General features: G+C 42.5%; 1 protein-coding gene across 4 annotated transcripts in view; it reads right to left on the bottom strand.

Annotated features, from left to right (window-relative positions):
- LOC145393482 (exonuclease V-like) overlaps positions 1-21,744 on the bottom strand; it is a 53,494-nt gene that overhangs the window by 29,993 nt on the left and 1,757 nt on the right. For all 4 annotated transcript variants that reach the window (XM_080267595.1, XM_080267594.1, XM_080267596.1 and 1 more), the window contains exons 2-3: positions 8,085-8,204; positions 2,607-2,771 (exon numbers count right to left, since the gene is read on the bottom strand). In XM_080267595.1, the coding sequence (XP_080123721.1) occupies positions 2,607-2,771; positions 8,085-8,136 (217 nt within the window). In that variant the 5' untranslated portion in view covers positions 8,137-8,204. The remainder of the gene's footprint in view (positions 1-2,606; positions 2,772-8,084; positions 8,205-21,744) is intronic.

The raw sequence follows: 21,744 nt of genomic DNA, 5'->3' as shown, positions 1-21,744 counted from the left end.
TGCTCCTTTATATCCTCATTTGTCAACCTGTCTCTCCATGTGACTCCACAGGCTCCTCTTAAATAACTCATTTCCACTGCTCTCACTCTTGACTTGTGTCCTTCCAACAACGTCCAAGCTTCACTACCATACGTTAGAGTTGGTATCACAATACTGTCATGTAGTAACTTTTTCACTTCCATGCTCACTTCACTGTTTCTTATCACTGCTTTCAAGGAACCAGCAACTTTTCTTCCCTGCTGTACCCTTTCAAGCACTTCACCCTCCAAACCTCCATCCTTACTCATTACACTACCCAAGTACTTAAACATACTCATATTTTCCAATTCCTCACCATCCAATCTCGCTGTACATTCACTGACTTCACCCCTCTCAAAGACCATCACTTTACTCTTCCCTATATTCACCTTTAGATTCCGTTTCTTACACACTCTCCCAAACTCATCCACAAAGCCTTGCAGCTCTCCTTCGTCTTCACTCAACAACACAGTATCATCTGCAAACAACAGTACAGGGAGTTTCCGAACACTACCCTCTCTCACCAAGGCCACTCCAACATCCACTACCCTACCTTGTACCTCTTTTATTACCCCATCCATGTACAGATTGAACAACCATGGAGACATGACACATCCCTGATTCAACCCAACCTTCAAAGAGAAAAATTCACTTAGTTCACCATCCACACACACTGCAGCCTTAGCAGCATCATACATACTCTTCACTGCATTCAACAACTTCCCATCTACTCCATATATTCTTAATACTTTCCACAATCCTTGTCTATCCACCGTCATATGCTTTCTCCAAATCCATGAAAGCCACATACAACTTTTTTCCCTCCTCTAGAAACTTTTCCACTAAAGATCTAAGAATGAATATCTGATCCACACAACCTCTTCCCTTCCTGAAGCCTTCCTGTTCTTCTCCAACTAATTCCTCTGTTCTTTCTCTAACTCTGTCAATAAGTATCCTACCATACACTTTTCCTATTATACTAAGAAGACAGATGCCCCTATGACTACCACATACTTCTTTTTCCCCTTTTCCTTTGTACAAGGGAATAATTATACCTGACTTCCAATCCTCCCGGACTCTACCTTCCTCCCAGGCCAATCTTCACATTTTCCACATCCATTCTACTACTATCTCTCCCCCATACTTCAGCTTCTCACCACACACTCCATCAATTCCTGGGGCTTTCCCCAATTTAACTTTCTTCATTGCTTCCACAACTTCTATCCTACTGATTTCTTCTTGTCTTCTCACCTCCCTACTCCCAGCCATTCCCCAGCTGCTTATACTCACATTACTTCCATCCTCTATGTTCAACAATTCCTTAAAGTGTTCTCTCCATCTGCTCACTTTTTCTCCCTTCTCCACTAGTAATCTACCATTTTTATCTTTCACTTCCCTGCTAACTTCACTGCCACCCTGTCTTATTCTTCTCACCTCTTTCCAGAACATTTTCTTACAGTCCCTCCACTTTACACTCAATTTTGGTGAGTAAGAAACTTGGCCTTAGGCCTTGTTGGGTGGGTGACCCTTGGCCAAAAATGTATCCAAATGACTGTGTAGTAGTAGTAGTAGTAGTTGTTCCCTAGGCAGTCTGGCCAAACAGCCCCGAGCCCTTCAGGAAGGCCATGGCCGAGACCAGGCTTTCCCACAGAGCTCTCAAAGAGTGTATGTTGTGTTGCTGGCGTAGGTGACTGTGTGCAATGCAGTCTTTCATAATGTGCTTAATAGTATCGGGTGCTGTGTTGCATCCTGGACAGGAATCAGCGACGGAGTTATCCAGCCTCTTCTGGTAGCTTAAGAGGGCTGGATGGTGCTGATGATATACAATAAATCATTTTGAGATGGATTTTTTTCAAAACCATCCTCATCGTAAAATGAGGGCATGCTGTACAGTATATACCTCAAGAGATTACCACTAAATATACCTGAAGAGCCTAAACAATTCATAATTTGCCAAGTTAACAAAAAAGGTGTAATACAGTACTTACTGTGTGCAACTCCATACAAAAATCATCCATCCATTTCCTTCTTTTGACGATTTCATTCTCCAGTTCTGTATCTCACTTTCTCATTCACCCACTCCCCATATTACTACATCCTGCCCTACTACCCTAAAACTTACATACGCTGTTTACATCAGCCAGGCTGCAACAACCAACCATCCTCTATCTGGGACATGGGGAGGGAGCTGAGGGGCATTTTAGAGTATACCTGGTTGGCTTTGCTGTTTGGGTGTATCAGTGTCACTGTATGACGGAATCCTTCTCCAGCATCCCCCCCCCCCCCCAAGATATTCATTCTACAAAAAAACCCTTCTCAGAGACATGTACTCAACTAGCCAGACTATGCTGAAGCCACTGTTACTCTACCTCAGTGCCAACACAAAATACAGCACACAAGCAATCTACTTTTCCTTTACTTAATGCACCTCACCAAAGTTGACTCACCTCATGCACTTCACTCTCACATCAGAGACAAGCTTCAACAAACTATCCAGCTGCCTCTTTGGGATTTAAACTGTCATCTTGACAGATGTCCTGAGATCACTAGGCTTCAGTGTAAGATATATAAATGAAACAAATACTGACCTCTGGCTAAGTGCAACTCTGAGCCCCTGGTGACCTGCTCAGGCTCTGGGATGGTGACATCTGGTGGAAGTGTGAGTTTGTATTCTAGCTGCTGTTCACACCACAGTTGAGATGAAAAGTCAGACACCCACAAGTAACCTCCTCGTAACAGTTCTAAAGGAGGGGCTGGAAGATGAAAATGTGTACTGTACAAGTATATTATCATCATCATCATCATCCGGACCTCCTTTCCCACCCTAGGGCAGGGTGAGGAGTAGCACCGTCCAAACAGCCCAAATCTGCCCAATCCAATGGGCCACGTTTCCATTCACTCATCATTCAAGCCCCTGGAATTCTGGCTCTTTCAGATACGCCAAAAACATTCACTACATTCCGTACCTTCACATAAACGTATCCAATAGAGTCATACAAGTATTTATTTATCTCTAAACTGTACAATACACTCAAATATTAAACACACACACACACACACACACACACACACACACACACACACAATATTAATAACACTGTAAAGAGCAATTCCAAGGACAATGAATACTGCTGTATGCCCACTGTTCATGCCTCACATTCAGACAATGAATCAGTCCAAAGATACCACAGTATAGTAAAAAAACATGTACAGGTACTGTACTGTATTATACAAACAACTGTTGTTAAAACTTCCAAGAATGTACAGAAGTGGTTCAAATGGGTGGTTACACAACAGCCTATCTTTTACAACATGAATTAATTTTAGCACAGTACTATCACTCATGCTACTGATTGAATATCTTGTAGCCATCACAGAATATATGCCTGATCAAGCAGTACACATTTATAAGTAGAGAATAACTACTGCTTAAGTAAAGGCTATCATAATCATCATCATCATCATCATCATCTGGACCTCCTTTCCCATCCTAGGGCAGGTGAGGAGTCAAAGCTATTGTTTTATTATTTCAGCATCTAGTCCATGCACCACCCACCCCTATGACATCATTTAGCCTAGCCATCAAGGCACAGATACCATCAGAACATAGGGACCTGTCAGGCTAGGCTTCAGAGATTCTTCCATGCTTCTTAGGCAGCAGTGACAATATCAGCAGTGTGAAGTTTCTATGAGTGGAATAATGAGACTGTAGACTTTATCACAAGTTTTAATTTACAGTACACATCTCTATGCATGTACCATAAAAGCCAGCACACTAACAGTGAATTGCATTTCAGAAGGTACAGGTATTACATTCAGTTACATAAACAGTACAGTCAGTCTAAAATTTTCTCAAGTTTTCCCATACACCTGTACAGTAATTAGTCTGACTCAAGCAGGAAACTGACTACATTTTACTGGCCCAACTTTAACTGGTATGCTATCCTAGAAACATACTTCTTGTGAACAGTTGTAAAGAACTAAACGTAAATAACATGGAGTAACTGTTGCTATAGGGTCACTCCCTGACAGTGTCAACCTTTAGTGTCAATCTCAGAACTGATCAAAAATATAAAAATTATATATCATTTTAAAGTCTAAACATTGAATTTTATAAATCTGGACAAAAATAAATTTCTGCACTGACTAATGAGAGCGAGGCATTAAAAAATGTTATAGCATGGAACTGAATAAAAATTCATGCTGAAATTAGTGATTTTTTTATCATCATTGGCTCAAGTACAGTTTGTATTTGTTTGGAATGTTGTCTTTAGTTTTTATTGAAACAACATCTATTTGTGTTGTAAATGTCACTATAATTGTTTACATATACTTTGCGGTCAGACTGTGGTACGACCTTGAAGTGGAAATACAGGTAAGCCCTTAATTCACGCAAACTTTTTTCACGCGATTTCGGTTATCCACGAATTTTTCGTACAATAATTAAAACATAAAATTATAGTACAATACTCAAATAAATAATTTTAATATACAAGAGAAATAAATAAAATATAAAAATGCCTATCTGCTGCCCGTGTGCATACATATATGTATGTATGTGTGTGTGTGGGGGGGGGGTCTACCATGCATCACACAGTCAGTTTGAATCTGACAGTCGAACCATGCGTGACTCGCAAATCGTTTTTTGTGGCTTATTTTTCTGCCTTCCAGTGATTGCTTGCCTTGTCTGCTAACATGGGGCCTAAGCATAGTGCTAGTGATGCATGTGGTAACACACCAAAACGGACTAGTAAAGTGATGTTGCTGACAGAGAAAGTTAAAGTGTTGGACAAACTTAAGGGAGGAATGTCGGCGACAATTCTCCGTCAGGACGATTCCCCGTCATTTATTTACATACCAGTTTATTTAGCAAGTACAGTACACTAGTTTTTTACTTATATGAGTTATAAAATCCCCCTGAAAATTAGTTATTAAAGTATTAATTAATCAATAATAAGTATATTTATAGAATGACAGGAAATCGTCCATGTTTTAATGGTGAATTAACTTCGTGGTGAATTGTCTTGGAACCGTGTGTTTGGGGTGAGTCAACTGTTCTTACAATAAAGAAGGCAGAACGTAGCATACGGGAGGGAGTGAGGGCTAGTGCACCAGACTGTGCTGAAGTGTCTCCACCTACGCCTGTGAACTGGCTTGGACCCGTGTGTTTGGGGTGAATGAGTCAACTGTTTGGACAATAAAGAAGGCAGAATGTAGCATATGGGAGGCAGTGAGGGCTTGTGCACCAGACTGCTGAAGTGTCTCCATCTACTACTGTGCTTGTCAGGTTTCAGTGTTAAATTTCTTACATTTTTGTTGTTTTTCATACTTTATGCTAGTTTATAAGGTGTATGTAGTGCATAAACAGTATTATTCAGATGTAATATACTTAGTAGACATGCGTAATTATGTGCACACAAGAGCAGAACATATAAGCGAATTTACCACATACGCGAAGGGTCTGGGAACGTAACCCTCGCGTGAATTAAGGGCTTACCTGTACAGTATTTCAGGAGTGCCATACACAGCTTACAAAGTGGAGAAAACTAACATAACTTTATATAAATGGGCATCCTAGTACCTTACTTCTGTAGCCCTGTGATATCTTGTATGAGACTCTGGTAAGCCATATGCTCCATCACATGTTACATGCATAGCTTGAGGAATGTTACTGGAAGAAGACGTAACATTTCTCACGCACAGCATTCAACAAGAAATCACTGCAGTTACACTGAATTCAGGGAGAGATGGGTGGGCATGGTGGAAGGGATGGATGGGTTGCTGTCATGGATGGCATTGTTGGGTGGGCAGAGTGGGTGGCATTTGTGGTTGGGGAGGGTAGGTGACCGTGGTTGGTGGGCAAGATGGGTCGTCAGAATTTGTGGGTTGCCAGGGTGGCTGAGAAGATTGTGTGGCCAGGGTGCTCTGTGTGGGTGCTTGGGTTGGCAGGTGGGTAGATGTGTTTGGTGGCATTGTTAGATGAGTTTGGTAGATGGCATCGGTGGGTGGGCAGGGTGGATGGCCGAGATCGGTGTGCTTGGTGGGTTGCACAGATGACTGGGAAAGGTAAGTGTTGGATGGGTTGAGTGAGCAGGTGGATATGTGGATGGGTGGATATACTGCTCCCCACATGACAAGGCAGGAGTGGAACTTTTAGGGCTAGCAGTCATATAACTTGTCATTGTTCATTAGATTTTAGTACAGTACATCGTTTAGATGACAAATAAATATTTGGAATAAAATTCTATACACCAGGGTCATTCTACTGAAATCTGCTAGAGCCTCAATATAATTATTTCTCACTGAGCTGAGGGTGGATGTGTACTTAAAATAAAAACCGTACCAGTAGAATAAATTATACTAATATTACATGCAACAAGATGTGAGAGAGAGCAAAGCTTCAGATCTCCGATCCATCCACCTAACAAATCGGTGGCTTTGTGGGGGTAAGAAGGGGGAGTTGGGAGGTGGACGTGTGCATTTAACCTGCCCTCTGGTGGCAGACTACTACCCTGTCCCCTTATTAGTGTTCATTGCTGAACTAGGTCATTATACAACCAAGAAGCTATCTAAACATTATGAACTGCAGTCACTGAGTCAATGCCTGAAGAGGGCATGATGAAAGTTACCTTAGAAAAAGGGACATCAACAGAGTGGGTCATATTCAGTTTAGTTTCCCTGACAACCCAGACAAAGATGGCATAGCAGAAGTCATGGTTGTGCAGGTTTTGCCAATTCCTCAAGTATCGAGAATGGTACATACATTCAAAGGGGTGGCTTTCCCCACCTTGATCAACTAGTCTATGTTGATATCATGTTGCTGATGTCACTTGAATATGTTGATGTCACTTAAAACTGGAACTGTTTTCTAGTTAATTCATTCATTCACTCATCATCTAATCATGTGTTGCCCCATGAGGCACATAGAAGCCCGGGGTTGGGCAACTTGGTCCTGACATTAAAGATGAGTGGCCAGCCTCACTCATCCCTGAATGGTATTATGTGAGCAGTAAACCCCAAACACACCTTGGATATAAACCTCCACAGGCTCAATCTGACTGGAGTGCCTTAATTGCCCATTAAACCACCAGGTGCGATAATTTGGTAACACAGTTACCACCCAGCATAGTAAATGGTTTCCTGGTGTACACAAAACCATTTGGCTTGTCACTCAGTGTAGATTCACCTGTAGACAGAAGAAAGAGGAAAGAATGAAGGGAGGAAAAGACAGATGAAGGAGGACGAAAAGAAGGAAGGAACAGAGGAAAGGTCAGGCACCTGAGAGCAACACTACATCGAGTGATTGGAAGGTGAGCACCCCCACCAACCACTTTCTGGTTAGTTTATTATGTAAATTTTGCATCAATACATGTTCTGTTTATGTTTGTGACACTTACAATTACTGTAACCATAAGAAGAGTTGATTGTATAATCATATTTCAATAAAAATCGTACCGGTACAAGTAACATTCTCACTTTTTCATTAATGTGTCTCACGGTCACATTTTCCTTAACAGCACAACAGTTATTAGCAACAATCAGATTTGCAGGGTATGGTTATGAGCCTTATCTATTGGCATATTATTGATATGAAGCATTCCATGACTGAACCAGTCAAATCACAGACTTATTGAAATTACTCTTATGCCAACTACAAGAGGGGGTAGCATCATGGTAACGTTCCTCGGGCAAATTTTGAAAATCTATATAACATCCAAGTTAAAACATAAACAATCCAACTATGGTATGATGTAGGGTGAAGTGTTGGTTATATTGCTTGCAAAAACTATTTGTTTATATTGCATACTTTTGCAGATATAACTGACAGTAGTTTAATAACTTGTCTCCCAATGTAACGTTCCTCATGATAGAATGACCCTATACCAATACAAGACTAACTGTACTGATAAATAAACAGGAAATTCAGTCACACCAAACATACATGATCCTTGCAGTTACTACATTTACAAACTCTAGCTACATATTCTACAGTAATGCCCAAAACTGAATCCACCCATCATCCAACTATAGGATACATCTTCAATACAGAAATAAAGAATCTATACCTTTTTGTTTATCACTGTTTTCCTTGCTCTTCATATCACTGCTTTGTAACATCTCAGAACAGTCTCGCTTTTTGGCTGATGAGGGACTGGCTGCAGCTTTTGTTTGCTGATCTGCTTCATCTGCAGGCAATTAACAAAACCAGTTGCAAATGCATTGAACACAAGTTATTTCCACCATTATAAGGTCACAGAGACACCCAATGGAGAATAGCTAAAGTTCCCCTTCAATGATAAACACCAGCATGAGGATCAGGTTAAAGTATCGTTATGCTGGTAAGATTACAGTAGTGCTGTGTTTGTATCTGAAGATGTGAGAAACATTCTGGAGATTTTGGCATTTGTTTTGCTTTCTCTTTATCTTATGGTAGGAACTGGTTCTCGTCACTATTGATACTGCATATCGTTAACTCAAGTGTATTACTGCGTGAGAAAGTGTGATTTCTCTCCTAGGATCTCCTAGGGTCTAAGATCTGTATTATTGGGTGAGGAAGTGTTCTCCTAGGATCTATGATATGCATTACTGCATCAGAAAATGAGTTCTTTACTAGAATAATCAAGACTGTGCTAGTAGGGGGAGCTGAGGGGGCAGTATATTAAGGGGCCCACCTGACTTGCTAGCAGTGTGCCAGAAAGAGTGTGCCAAACAGTGGAGTTTTTGTCAGCCATGAGTGACAGATGGATAGAGTTGTGTTTTTCACCAGTGAACAGTCAATGAATTAGTGACAAAATTAGTGAGTCAAACAGTTAATCATGAAGGATGGAGTAGTTAAGCAGAGAGTAAGAGCTGTCAGCCTGTGAACAAGTAGTAGTGAATGAAGGACCGAGTCAACATGGCAGAGAAAAGTCAGTGTTTTGCAAGTGTATCTCAGCTGTACCTAAAAGGAATAAAACCCAGATGTGTTCATCAGCCCCTTTAATTAACTGCCTGACCTGTCTATGTGTCATTCTTGATGTATCAAAGAACTCTAAGGTTGTAAAATTTGCTGTCAGGAGTGGAATGAATCCTATGGTTGCAACAGTATGTATCAAACAGTGAAGGGTGTAAGAGGGCAGGGGGGGGTAGCCTGAGAGTGTAGGAATAGGCAAAATAGTCATGAATCCTTAACTGTCACCAAAATAAGGTTACATTATCCACAGGTCAATAAAGAATACATGGTAAGTGATGAAGGGGATGAATGAAGAGTTGGATGAACGTAAGGCAACGACTGATTCAGTGTGTGTGGGTGACTGAATGAAAAGATCTGTGCTGAGCAAAAGAGTTTGTGAAGGCTGGAGGGAGTAGATTAAATGATCACTACAAAGTAGTGTCTATATATTATATAGCTGCAAAAGTGATGGGTGAAAAGGGTTGGGAAAACAGGAGGAACAAATTCCTTCAAATATAAAGACTGCAGGAGGAAGACAAAAAGGAAAAATACGGGAGGGAGGTGGAGAAGCAACTGGGTAGATACAATGTGGTGCAGATGGAAGTGGTGGAGGGTATGTGTATGATACTCACAAAAATCTGTGCAGCATGTGAGATAGTGTGTGGTGTGAAAAAATTATGTAAGAGAGTGAAAGGAACAGCTTGGTGGAATGAAGAGGTGAAACAAGATGTGGAAAAGAAGAAAGCATACAGTGAGTGGATGGAAAATAGAAGAATGGAGGATATGGAGAGACAAAAAAGAGAGCTATATGGAGAGAAGAGGAGATAAATGAAAAGGCTAGTCAGAGATAGTAAGAAAAGAGTGGATGAGGATTTTGGAAGAAATCTGAGGGCAAAATGGAGGAAATGTAGGAACTGCTTTCGGAAGGATGTCAGACCAGGTGATATGGGATGTAGCAGAGGGCTGAAAGACACATGGCAAAATGTTGGTACAAAAGGGAGAGAAAACAAGTACTCGGAGAAAATATTTTAAGGAAATGTTGAATATAGAGAACAAGTGCAGCACAAGTATAAGTGGTTAGGGAATGGCTGGGAGAGGAACAGTGGTAAGAGGGAAGGAAGAGATCAGTTAAGTTCAATAGAAGTATAGTACTGGAGTTCAAGCAATGACAAAAAACTAAATATGAAAAGCCCCAGGATATGATGGAATGTGTGACAGAATGTTGAAATATAGGGGAGAGATAGTTATAGATTGGATATGGAAGATGTGCAGATTGGACTAGGAGGAGGGTAGTGTCCTGAAGGAATGGAGGTCAGGTGTATTAGTCCCTCTATTCAAAGGAAAAGGCGAAACAGAAGTGTGCAGCAATCATAGGGAACTTCATCTTCTCAGATTAATAAGAAAAACATCTGACACGATACTTGTCGACAGAGTTACGATAATAACCAAGAAATTATTTGAATAACAAAGGAACTCTAGGAAGAGAACAGGTTACATGGATCATATATTTATTATAACACAGTTACTGGAGATGGGAAAGAAATTGCATGTTGCCTTCATGTGGAGAAAGCACATGACAGAGGTGACAGACATGGAATGTGGAAGGTATGGTACAGAAAATATATGAAGCAGATAGGAAGTAGTTGAGTGCTGTCAACAGTATATATGATGGCACTAGGGGCTGCAGTGTGTGTGAAGTGAATTAAGTAGATTCTTTTATGTGAATGTTGGGAATGAAAGAGGGATGTGTCATTTCTCCATGGTTATTCAGTACATATATGAACGGAATCATAATAGTGCTACAAGGCAGGCTAGTTGATGTTGGGATGTCCTTTGAGAAAGAGTGTAAGGTTTGGAAGCAACTTCTATTGTTGTCTGCTGATGACACTGCATTGTTAAATGAAGATGACTGTGAGCTGTATGGCTTGGTGAATGAGTCTGGGAATATATGCAAGAAACAAAACCTAAAAGTGAATGTAGCTCAATAAAGTTATGGTCTATAAGAGAAATGAGGTCACAGAATGCACAGTGAGGCTGAAAGATCAGGAAACTGAGAATGTGAGTGAATTACAGTACAGCGACCTCGTGTCCAGGAAAGTAATTAGATCACACAACACTACAGTACAGGACTAATTCCTATCTATCTACTGGCAGATGCCTCAATCCCGTACAGGGTGGCCACAAACAAATCGCCTCCATGTCGCCCTGTCCCCCACCATTTCACTGCCCTGTTCCCAACTCTCTCTCTTCCCGCTCTCATATACGTCTCCACTCCATCCCTCCATCTCATCCTTGGCCTCCCCCTCCCTCTCCCCCCCCTCCACCTCACTCACATACACTCTCCTCGTCAGTCTCTCACCCTCCATCCTCTCCACATGGCCAAACCACCTCAGTGCATTCCTCCTAACGCTTCCAATCACATCCACATCCACATCCACACAACGCTCCTTTATATCCTCATTTGTCAGCCTGTCTCTCCATGTGACTCCAAAGGCTCCTCCTAAATAACTCACTTCCACTGCTCTCGCTCTTGACTTGTGTCCTTCCAACAACGTCCAAGCTTCACTTCCATACGTTAGAGTTGGTATCACAATACTGTCATGTAGTAACTTTTTCACTTCCATGCTCACTTCCCTGTTTCTTATCACTGCTCTCAATGAACCAGCAACCTTTCTTCCTTGCTGTACCCTTTCAAGCACTTCACACTACAAACTCCCATCCTTACTCATCACACTCCCAGTACTTAAACGTACTCACATTTTTCATTTCCTTACCATTCAACCGCACTGCACATTAATCGACTTCACCTCTCTCAAAGACCATGACTTTACTCTTCCCTACAATCACCTTTAGATTCCGTTTCTTACACGCTCTCCCATACTTATCCACCAAGCCTTGCAGCTCCCCTTGGTCTTCACTTAATAACACAGTATCATCTGCAAACAACAGTACAAGGAGTTTCCAAACACTACCCTCTCTTAACAGGGCCACTCCAACATCCACTGCCCTACCTTGTATCTCTTTTATTACCCCATCCATATACAGACTGAACAACCATGGAGACATGACACATCCCTGTTTCAACCCAACCATCAAAGAGAAAAATTCACTTAGTTCACCATCCACATGCAATGCAGCCTTAGCACCATCATACATACTCTTCACTGCATTCAACAACTTCCCATCTACTCCATATATTCTTAATACTTTCCACAATCCTTGTCTATCCACCCTGTCATATGCTTTCTCCAAATCCATGAAGGCCGCATACAACTTCTTTCCCTTCTCTAAAAACTTTCCCACTAAAGATCTAATAATGAATATCTGATCTACACAACCTCTTCCCTTTCTAAAGCCTCCCTGTTCTTCTCCAACTAATTCCTCTGTTATTTCCCTAACTCTGCCAATAAGTATCCAACCATACACTCTTCCTATTACACTAAGAAGACAAATGCCTCTATGATTATCACACTTTTTTTTTCCCCTTTTCCTTTATACAAGGGAATAATAATTATTCCTGACTTCCAATCCTCCGGGACTCTACTTTCCTCCCAGGCCTATCTGCACATCTTCCACATCCATTCTACAACTATCTCTCTCCCATGCTTCAGCATCACACCACACACTCCATCAATTCCTGGGGCTTTCCCCAATTTAACTTTCTTCATTGCTGCCACGACTTCTATCCTACTGATTTCTTCCTGTCTTCTCAACTCCCTCCATCTCCCAGCCATTCCCCAGCCACTTATACTCGCATTACTTCCATTCTCTACATTTAGCAATTCCTTTAAGTGTTCTCTCCATCTGCTCACTTTTTCTCCCTTCTCCACTAGTAATCTACCATTTTTATCTTTCCCCTACTAACTTCACTGCCACCCTGTCTTACTCTCTTCACCTCTTTCCAGAATATTTTCGTACAGTCTCTCCACTTTACACTCAAATTCCTTCCAAATTCCTCATCCACTCTCTTCTTACTCTCTCTTACTAATCTTTTCACCTCTCTCTTCCTTTCTACTGTACATATAACTCTCTCTTCCGCCTCTCAATTTCTTCCATGCCCTTATTTCTCATTCATTAGTTGTATGCTTTCTTCTTTTGCGCCACAGCCTGTCTCACCTCTTCATTACACCACACTGTTTCTTGCACCCCCTTCCGTTTTCTCTTCACCCCATACACCACAACACGTGCTGCACATATTTCTTCTGTGAATATCTTGCACACACCTTCTACTTCCCCCATCTGCTCCAATTCATAGTGTATTTACCCAATCGTTCCTCCACTTCTCTCTTATATTCTGCCTTTTTCTCATCCTCTTGTAACCTTTCCACTCTCCTTACAACTACTCCTTCCTCCAGTTCTTCCCTTCTTCTATTTCTCCATCTTACTTGGATCTTGATTCTGGCCACCACCAAGTAGTGGTCAGAAAGTCCACTCCCCCAACCTCTTTAAGCTCTTGCATCCATTACACATTTTTGCATCCTTTCAACCACACACATATAATCAATCACTGCCTTCCTTTCATTCAGTTCACCACCCACCCTTCTCATCACTCACCATGTACAGTATACCTGTGGATCATTTTGTGCCTGAAGAGGGTATTGGCTATCACCAACCCCCTCCCAGCACAAATGTCCACTAACGCACTGCCATTCTCATCTATCTCAGCAGGCACACTCCACTCACCAACTATTCCATGCACCTTCACATTCCCTACTTTACCATTCATATCACCGATCAAAAACACTCTCTCATTCCTTCCAAACTTTTCCATGCACACTTCCACATTTGTCCCGAACTCTTCTTTCACTCTGCTTGCATGATCATGCATTGGTGCGTACACGCACACAATCGTCCACATTTGTATTCCAACTTTCAATCTTACCCATACAATCCTTGAGCCAACTGATCCATACTCTCTTATGTTCTTCTTCCATCTTTTACTCACAACAACACACACTCCTTCTTTTGCCCTCTCATTCTTACCTACTCCTGCATATATATCCCATCCATACTCCCACTCTCTCCACTCCAATTAGTTTCAGTAACTCTATATACATCCACTTTTGCACCCTCAAGCACCTGGACAATCTCTCTTTCATCTCATCATTCACACCTCTTACATTCCACGTCACGATCCGTACCATGTCCTTTGTCCGGTCCTTGGTTGTCATCTTTTGGTCAGTCCTTGTCCGAGGCTTCTTGTTCGTCTTTTTAGTTAGCTGTTTTCCTGGGAAGGGCACTAACCCTCCGCCAACCCTTCAGTCGCCTCATACGACAAGCAGGGATACTGGGGGAGTATTCTTGAAAACCCCCCTACCCCCAGGAGGGCAAAAATTATCTAGATCAGACAAGAATCTAATTCAAGGCATAAAAATCCCTAGAATGTTGCAGACAATGATAGGAAAACACACAAAAATGCAATTTAACATATGTATTGAAACACTTACCATAAGATTATTGTGTGGCATTTTGATGGTAGGTGATGGTGACCATCATCCACCCACTTGATATAGTGCTGCCTACTTCTTCCTTCACCTTTATCATTCTTTATCTGTGTCTGCCCTCTTCACTTCCTACTTCTCCCATCTTTCTTGTCGTTTTTTATTACTCTTCTCTCCTTTTCAGGTGGCTTTACAATGAGTGTCATGCATAATGGATCCCTGTAAGCCAGAAAATGATTTACAACACTGGGCGGTAACCATATAACCAAACCATAAGTGTTCCTTACGTGTCAACAAGTGGGTTGGTGGAGGATTAGTGCTCATCCCTGTAAAGCAACCATCTCAAAGACAAATGGCCACCCCATACAGGATTATGGCATCTGTCTATACAGTAGATGAAGAGATAGACAGATGATAAATAAAGGCAGGTAGCACACACACACCGCTCGCTGGTGCAGTGGTAACGCTCTCGCTTGCCAACTGGTGGACGGGAGTTCGCGCCTCGCTCAGGTTGCGAAAAAGTTTCACAGATGAAGTGGGTGGTTATTGTCCCCCTTGAGCAAGGGGACAAGTGTGTGCATGTGTGGAGGTCACAGCCTTGCCCTTAGATCGGACTATATGAGCTCTCAGCTCCCTTCCGGGAGGGTAAAAGCTGATGATCACGACCATCAAGTGATCCTGACCGACCTGGTGAATTACACACACACACACACACACACACACACACACACACACACACAAACCTGCATTATCCACCATGTGGTTAAACAGCAAAAGAGCCCCCATGCATAAAATTTACAACTGTATTTTTTTCTTATTAAACTAATTATCATCATGAAAGATTTAAAAGTTGCAGGAAAGCATAGTTTTGAAGATATGCTACACAACCTCATCAGTTTTACATGCAAATCGAGCTAAGTGGCTGTCCACCATGTCAAACTTGCACATTGATTTGGCTCCAAAGTCAATCTGTCATTAATTGTTCATCGTTACTAATCAACCTACTATACTCTAACCTAATTCAACCAAACTTAAGCAACTGGAGTGATTTGGGGACAAATGAGTTTTGGGTCCAAACCAATTCATTGTCCTCAGTCTGTGGGACACCACTGCAAATGTCAACAAACCTAACTTGGCGCTCTTTAGTAACATAAATATTGTTTCTGCAGAATCTGGGTGCTATAAATGAATTTTACAATTACAGTATGAAAGATAATCCCCATCATAAAATTTTCATAATTTTTTGATGGAAGCTCTCCAGTAGTTTGTCCCAACATGCTGGTATTGTGTTACACCAGAGAGCACAAGGAGACCGATGCTCATCGATGTCACATGCAAATGAATGTTTTGAATGGCTGTTGCACCTGTCATGGCAAATTCATGTTCTTACTGGCTGCAGCACCCCTCCCGGGACTTCCCAGACTAATGGACATAAATGTTCCATACGAAGCTAGTTTCTTTTTTTACTGAATACTTTATGTGCCTACCATATCAAAGGTGATTAGTAGTAAAGAAATGCATGTTGGACACGAAGCCAGTGTACAGTACAGTAATCCCTCCACTATGCGACGTAATAGAGCCATAGGCATGTCCGGATAGTGGGCACCAGCCTCCTGGACTTGTACTTATGGACCCTAACTCACAAAAACACCTATACAACTCCCTCTGGACATGCATAACACCTATTTAAGACCCATATCACACCAATAAGGGACATAAAAGACTGAAATAAATGCAAAAGAAGCATAAAATGAGGTTTTTGAGGTAGGTTCATACAACATTAAACATTCTGGGTACTGGGTACTTACAAATCCCTGGCTCCTGGACTGGTAGTTATGGACCCTAACCTAGCCTAACTCAGAAAAACACCTCCCTACTGCACATGCATAGCACCTAACACACAACATTCACACCAATAAGGGACATAAAAGAGTGAAATGAGGTGTTTGAGGTAAGTATACTATGGAAAATACAGTAGAGTACAGTATGAAACATTCTGCCTACTTACAGCAAGTCCATGGCCATCTCGATGGATAATCGCCTCCTCTCAGACTCTGACAGTAAGAAGGATTTCCTGAAGCACTTGCAATACACTGTTCATGATGTCTTGCACTGAACTTAGTCATTCGCACTCAGAAGTCCATTCTCTTCACACTGCGCACTCTTTGTCTTACTTATGCTCCATTGTAACTTAATAAGTGTTGCACTCTGCACTTTAAGTCTTTCCACTCATAAAACCAATTTCAAAACAAATCACAAGTGTATTTACGTTAAATTTAGTCCAAAAATTTTCTTTTCACTCAAATTTCTACTTTCTTTACAATACTGTATGCACTGTTTTTCTTTCACTGCACAACACTAAATTCCCGTGTGGTCTAGTGGAGAAGTTCTTGCCGTTTAATCACTGTCAGAGTCTGAGAGTATCGCTGGCAGGTGACCTAGGGGTGCGTCGCTGGGTCATGGTGATGGCGTACCCACTGCTGACGACTCTGAAGATAGACGCAAACTCACGTCGAGAGGTGACTCCACCGTGGCTGATGTGCTGGGCTGTGGCTCGGAGCATGAGGGCCTGACTCGGGGAGGCAACGGAGTGGAGCCAGGGCTGGGCACAGCCGGGGTCACGGGCCTGAAAAAGCTGTCAATCGTTGATTGAAGCAAGGAACGATGATTCTGACAATTTATGATGCATTGCTTGAAAGCACGTACTTCCTCCACAAGTCCCAAGGGCCCCATCTCCCTGTCGCAGTCCGGGTGTTCCAGGTAGTCCAGAACAAACTCTAGGTGTTCCGGGAGTGCGCTCAACTTGGGGATGGCTGGAGTTGTGTCATGCTGAGAGGAGTCCGCATCATCGTCGGCGTCCTCATCAGAATCTTCAAGCTGGGTACTGACACCTGCAACTGAAGATGCAATCTCGATATCAGACAGGGTCTGATACCCAGGATCGCCCTCGTCGTCATCCAACCACTTACGCACTTCATCCACATCAACATCATCGCCGTGCGCACATAGACGTGCATGGAAGTCATCCACGTCGAAACCTAGGAAATCGTACTCTGCATCCGTTCCGAGAAGCAGACGAGACCAACCATTTTCTAGTCTTGACAGGAATTTCCTTCCATGCACTGGCCCAGTTGTAAATGGCAGACTTGATGTTGTAGCAGCGAAGGTTTTCCAAAGTCCTCGTGTGTCCCGTCCCTCCCTGCGCTCATCCTCATCCTCGAGAACAACTATCACCTCGTCCAGGAACTTCCGTCGGTATAGGCGCTTCGTTGCCATGATCACTCCTTGGTCCATTGGTTGGATGAGAGCAGTAGTATTAGGTGGCAGAAACATGCACCTAATGCGGCCATTCTCAGCCACCAAGTCCTTGTTGCACGGATGGGCAGGTGCATTGTCGAGGAGAAGGAGGGCCTTTACCTGGTCGTGTGGGATTCCCAGTTTCTCCGTCTGGTAATGTATGACCTCCTTGACGAAATGGCGGTGGAACCAGTCTATGAAGATCTGGGCTGTGAACCATGCCTTCAAAGAATGGTACCAGACGACAGGAAGGAAATCCATCACCCCACGAAGACACCAAGGCTGCACTGCACGGCCAACAATAACGGGCTTAAGCCGGTGCATGCCGTAAGCACTGGCACAACACAAAGCAGATAGCAATTGCTTGGAGAGCTTGCGGCCAGGTACACGCTTCTCCGTCTCCTCGGCTACAGTGTTCATTGGCAAAGAGCGATAGAATAAACCAGTTTCATCAGCGTTGTAGACTTGACCGAGAGTGAGGTCCCTCCCTGTCAATCAAGCCCTTCACCTTGTGCCGAAACTCCTCAACTCCATCCTCGTTAGCGTCGAAAGCTTTCCCATGAGACTTACGGTTGGTAAGGCCATGTAGTAACTTAACCCGCGCCGTCCCGGCGACATGAATTAACGCGGCAACATTGCAAGGTCCCTAATTTGCACAATTTTTAATTTTCGCGAGTGATTTTTGGCACGTATACACAGGACACCTTCCTCTATTCTTCTACAAGATGCCAAGCAGGAACAATGCCTTACACCGCATCTCCCCCCCCCCCTGCACGCCACTGTCTCGGCAATTCACCTGTTACCAGTGACCTGGCCAATAAAGACATTCAGGGCCAGAGTGATTCCCCAATCGATGACAATGTGGAGGACAATGTTTACATAGCATTAGAGAAAGAAACAGTCAGAAATGATGATTAGGTAATGTGGGGAAAAAAAAAGTCATGAATGGTGATGAGTTAGTGAGTGAAACAATGCTTATAATGCCTATATTACTGTTTGAAAACCAATATACTCTTGTACTACATATAAATTCATACCAAGTAAATAAATAAATACTGTTTATGAGTGGATAAAATAGTTACCCTCCCATAGAACTTGTTTTCTTTGGTGCCAACCTGTTAGAAAACCCAGTCAGGTAAGGAAGGACTTGTACCTAAATCGGGTATTTTAAACCTCAGGTGAGCGATTTCTCTATGAATTTTCGATGTTTCTCACCAAAAGTGGATGTTTGAGCCAAAAAAAAAAAAAAAAAAAGGTCCAAAAACGTCGGGATGGGGCAGGTTAAACGTGAAGAGCCAACCCTCGGAAGCCTTGAAGTCTAGGGCGTCATGAAGCCTGGCGAACTTCTCAGCAGCAGCCTTCAGCTCCATACCACGTACCATCACACCAGCAGCACGTTGCTGTCGATACCAAATCAACGTAGAGTGGTCGATTTCAGCAAACTTGGGAGTAAACATCATCTTCCTCTCCACGTTGTGTTTGCTTTTCGACGAGAAGTCAGCCGCGTACTGCATGAGTTTGTATTGGGATCTCTTAATATCAAAGTAGATCAGGCCAGGTTAAACTCAAGAAGATGCGTGAAGAAGACCACCCCGCATCTACTTTCTCCAATATCTCCTGCTTCTTCTCCAGAGTCAACACCACTCTCTTCCTCTTCTCAGGCGGCGGGGCCATCATCACACACACGAAGGAGAGGCACGAGAGCAGCAGGAGTGCCTGCAGCAGGTAAGGCACCACCACAAAAGCAAGCACGTGGGCAGCCATGACGACGAGCGTTCACTCACGACAAGAGATAAGCAGAAAGTGGGGAGGATGCAGGGGCGCTCTAGTGGACATCAGAGGAATGACGCACCATGACAAAGCTGTCCCGTGCCCCGCGCGCCAAGTTCAAATTACGGGCGGGAAATTTTTTTTTTTTTTTTTTTTCGAATTTTTTGCGGTTTTCGGACCATTTTGGGAATATTGGATCCCGGGACGATTATGTCCGGTTAGTGGGGATGTGAGTGGGTGTCCAGAAAGCAGAGGGATTACTGTATTTTCTGTATAAGGTACAATAGTGTGATGAGTAAGAATGGAAGTTTAGAGGTTAAAGTGCATGAAAGGGTATTGTTGGGAAGGAGGGTTGCTGGTTCACTGACTGCAGTACAGGTATACCCTGGTTTAACAATGCAATTGGTTAAGTAAAAACCCATCATTTGGTGGGGTATCGTATATCGGGATAGTTTTAACATTTAAAGGAATGGAGATGCATTTTTCAGCCTTGGGTTTCCCCCCCCCAACCAAGTTAAAACCCACCCAAATGAACTCAAAAACAAGTTTACTGCCAGTTTAAATAGCCTAACAGCTGGAAAAGATGGTAACCTGAGCCTAACACCTGTAAATAACTCACTAAAACCAACATATGAAATCTGAAAATTGTCAAATATAAGTCTGGAAAAAATAAAACTTGGTACACTGTACCCCAAAATGACAATGTTCACCCAACCTATGGTTAAAACACATTAATCAAAGTCTAAAAATTGTTAATAAATCAACCTAAACACACAATTTTTGTCTAAAATATCATCAAAATCAGTAAAAAAAATTAAATAAAAATAAAAACTCATCATTACACCAGGGTTTGGCCATCGCTGGGCGGGGTATGGAGGTATTTCTACCCCCATCGTTAAGCCGGGGTATCACATCTCGGGGTATCGTAAATCGTGGTTTTACTGTACAGTATTTAGGAATAAGGAAGTGAGTATCAACAAACAAACCGTACTCCCCACACTGATGTACCGGTATGAAAATGACTTGGACCTTAGTGGAAGATGTAAGTCAAGAGTGAATGCAGTGGGAATGAGCTACTTGTGAGGAGCAGATGGCGTTACACAGAGAGACAGACTTACAAATTACTAGTGAAGATGCATTGTGATGTGATGTGGATGAAAATGAGAGACTGATTAGAGGAGTGCATGTGAATGAGGTGGAGGAGGAAACAATGGACAAGGTGGAGGAATTGAATGAAGCAATATATGAGAGAGGGGTGTGTGAGCCAGAGGGAGAGCAGCCAACTGGTAAAGGGCACGGTGACATGGAGGTGATGTGTTTCTGGCCTTCTCTTAAGGATTGAGGCATCTGGCTACAGATAGACAGACAAACACTAATGTAAAGCTATTACTATGCTGGAATTATATGAGTCTTGTCACTATTCAGTAGTTTATGTTCAAACACCTGTCAGCATAGTATCTTCTATACAAACAACCTCAATCTACCTATCTATCTATAGCTGGACACCATAATCCCATAAGGGGTGGTCATTTATCTTTGAGTTAGTTGTTTTATAGGGAGCGGCACAAACCCTGTCAACCCACTTGTCAACACGTAGGGAACATGCATGGGCTGGTAACCACTCAGTGTTGTAAATGGTTTTCTAGCTTACAGGAAACCATTAGGCTTGTCACTCAATGTAATGCCACCTGAAAGGGAAAGAAGAGTAATAAAAAGTGACAGGCAAGATGAGAGAAATAGGAAGAGTGGAGGGCAGACACAGAAAAAGAATGATAAAGGTGAAGGATGAAGTAGGCAGCACTACATCAAGTGAGTGGATGATTGTCACCACCACTCTACAGTACCTATCTATTGCCAGACACCTCAATCATGTAAGGGGTGGCCACAAACGAACTGCTTCCATGTCACTGTCTTGCTCCCAGCTCACACCCCAATCTCTTATATACCTCTCCACTCCATCACTCCATCCCATTCTTTGCCTCTCTCTTCCCCTTCCCCCTCCAACTCACTTGCATACACACTCCTCATTAGTCTCTCGCTCTCCATCCTCTCCACATGGCCAAACCACCTCAATGTATTTCTCCTAATGCTTTCTATCACATTCACATCCACACCACAATGCTCCTTCACCTACCTAACACAGAAACTACATTAGTAAATACATTTTAAGGCAAATAAAAAATGTGATAAGGAAAAATGGTAACAGGACTGGAAACAAATACCAGGAGCTAAAGTTACTGATACGATATGAAGGTTGGTTAAAAATGTTCCGGTCTGCAGCCTTAA

The sequence above is a fragment of the Coenobita brevimanus genome, chromosome 24, assembly GCF_032717465.1.
Source record: "Coenobita brevimanus isolate Jiangsu-jjx chromosome 24, ASM3271746v2, whole genome shotgun sequence".
Classification (NCBI taxonomy): domain Eukaryota; kingdom Metazoa; phylum Arthropoda; class Malacostraca; order Decapoda; family Coenobitidae; genus Coenobita; species Coenobita brevimanus.
This window is presented reverse-complemented; position numbering and strand designations above follow the sequence as displayed.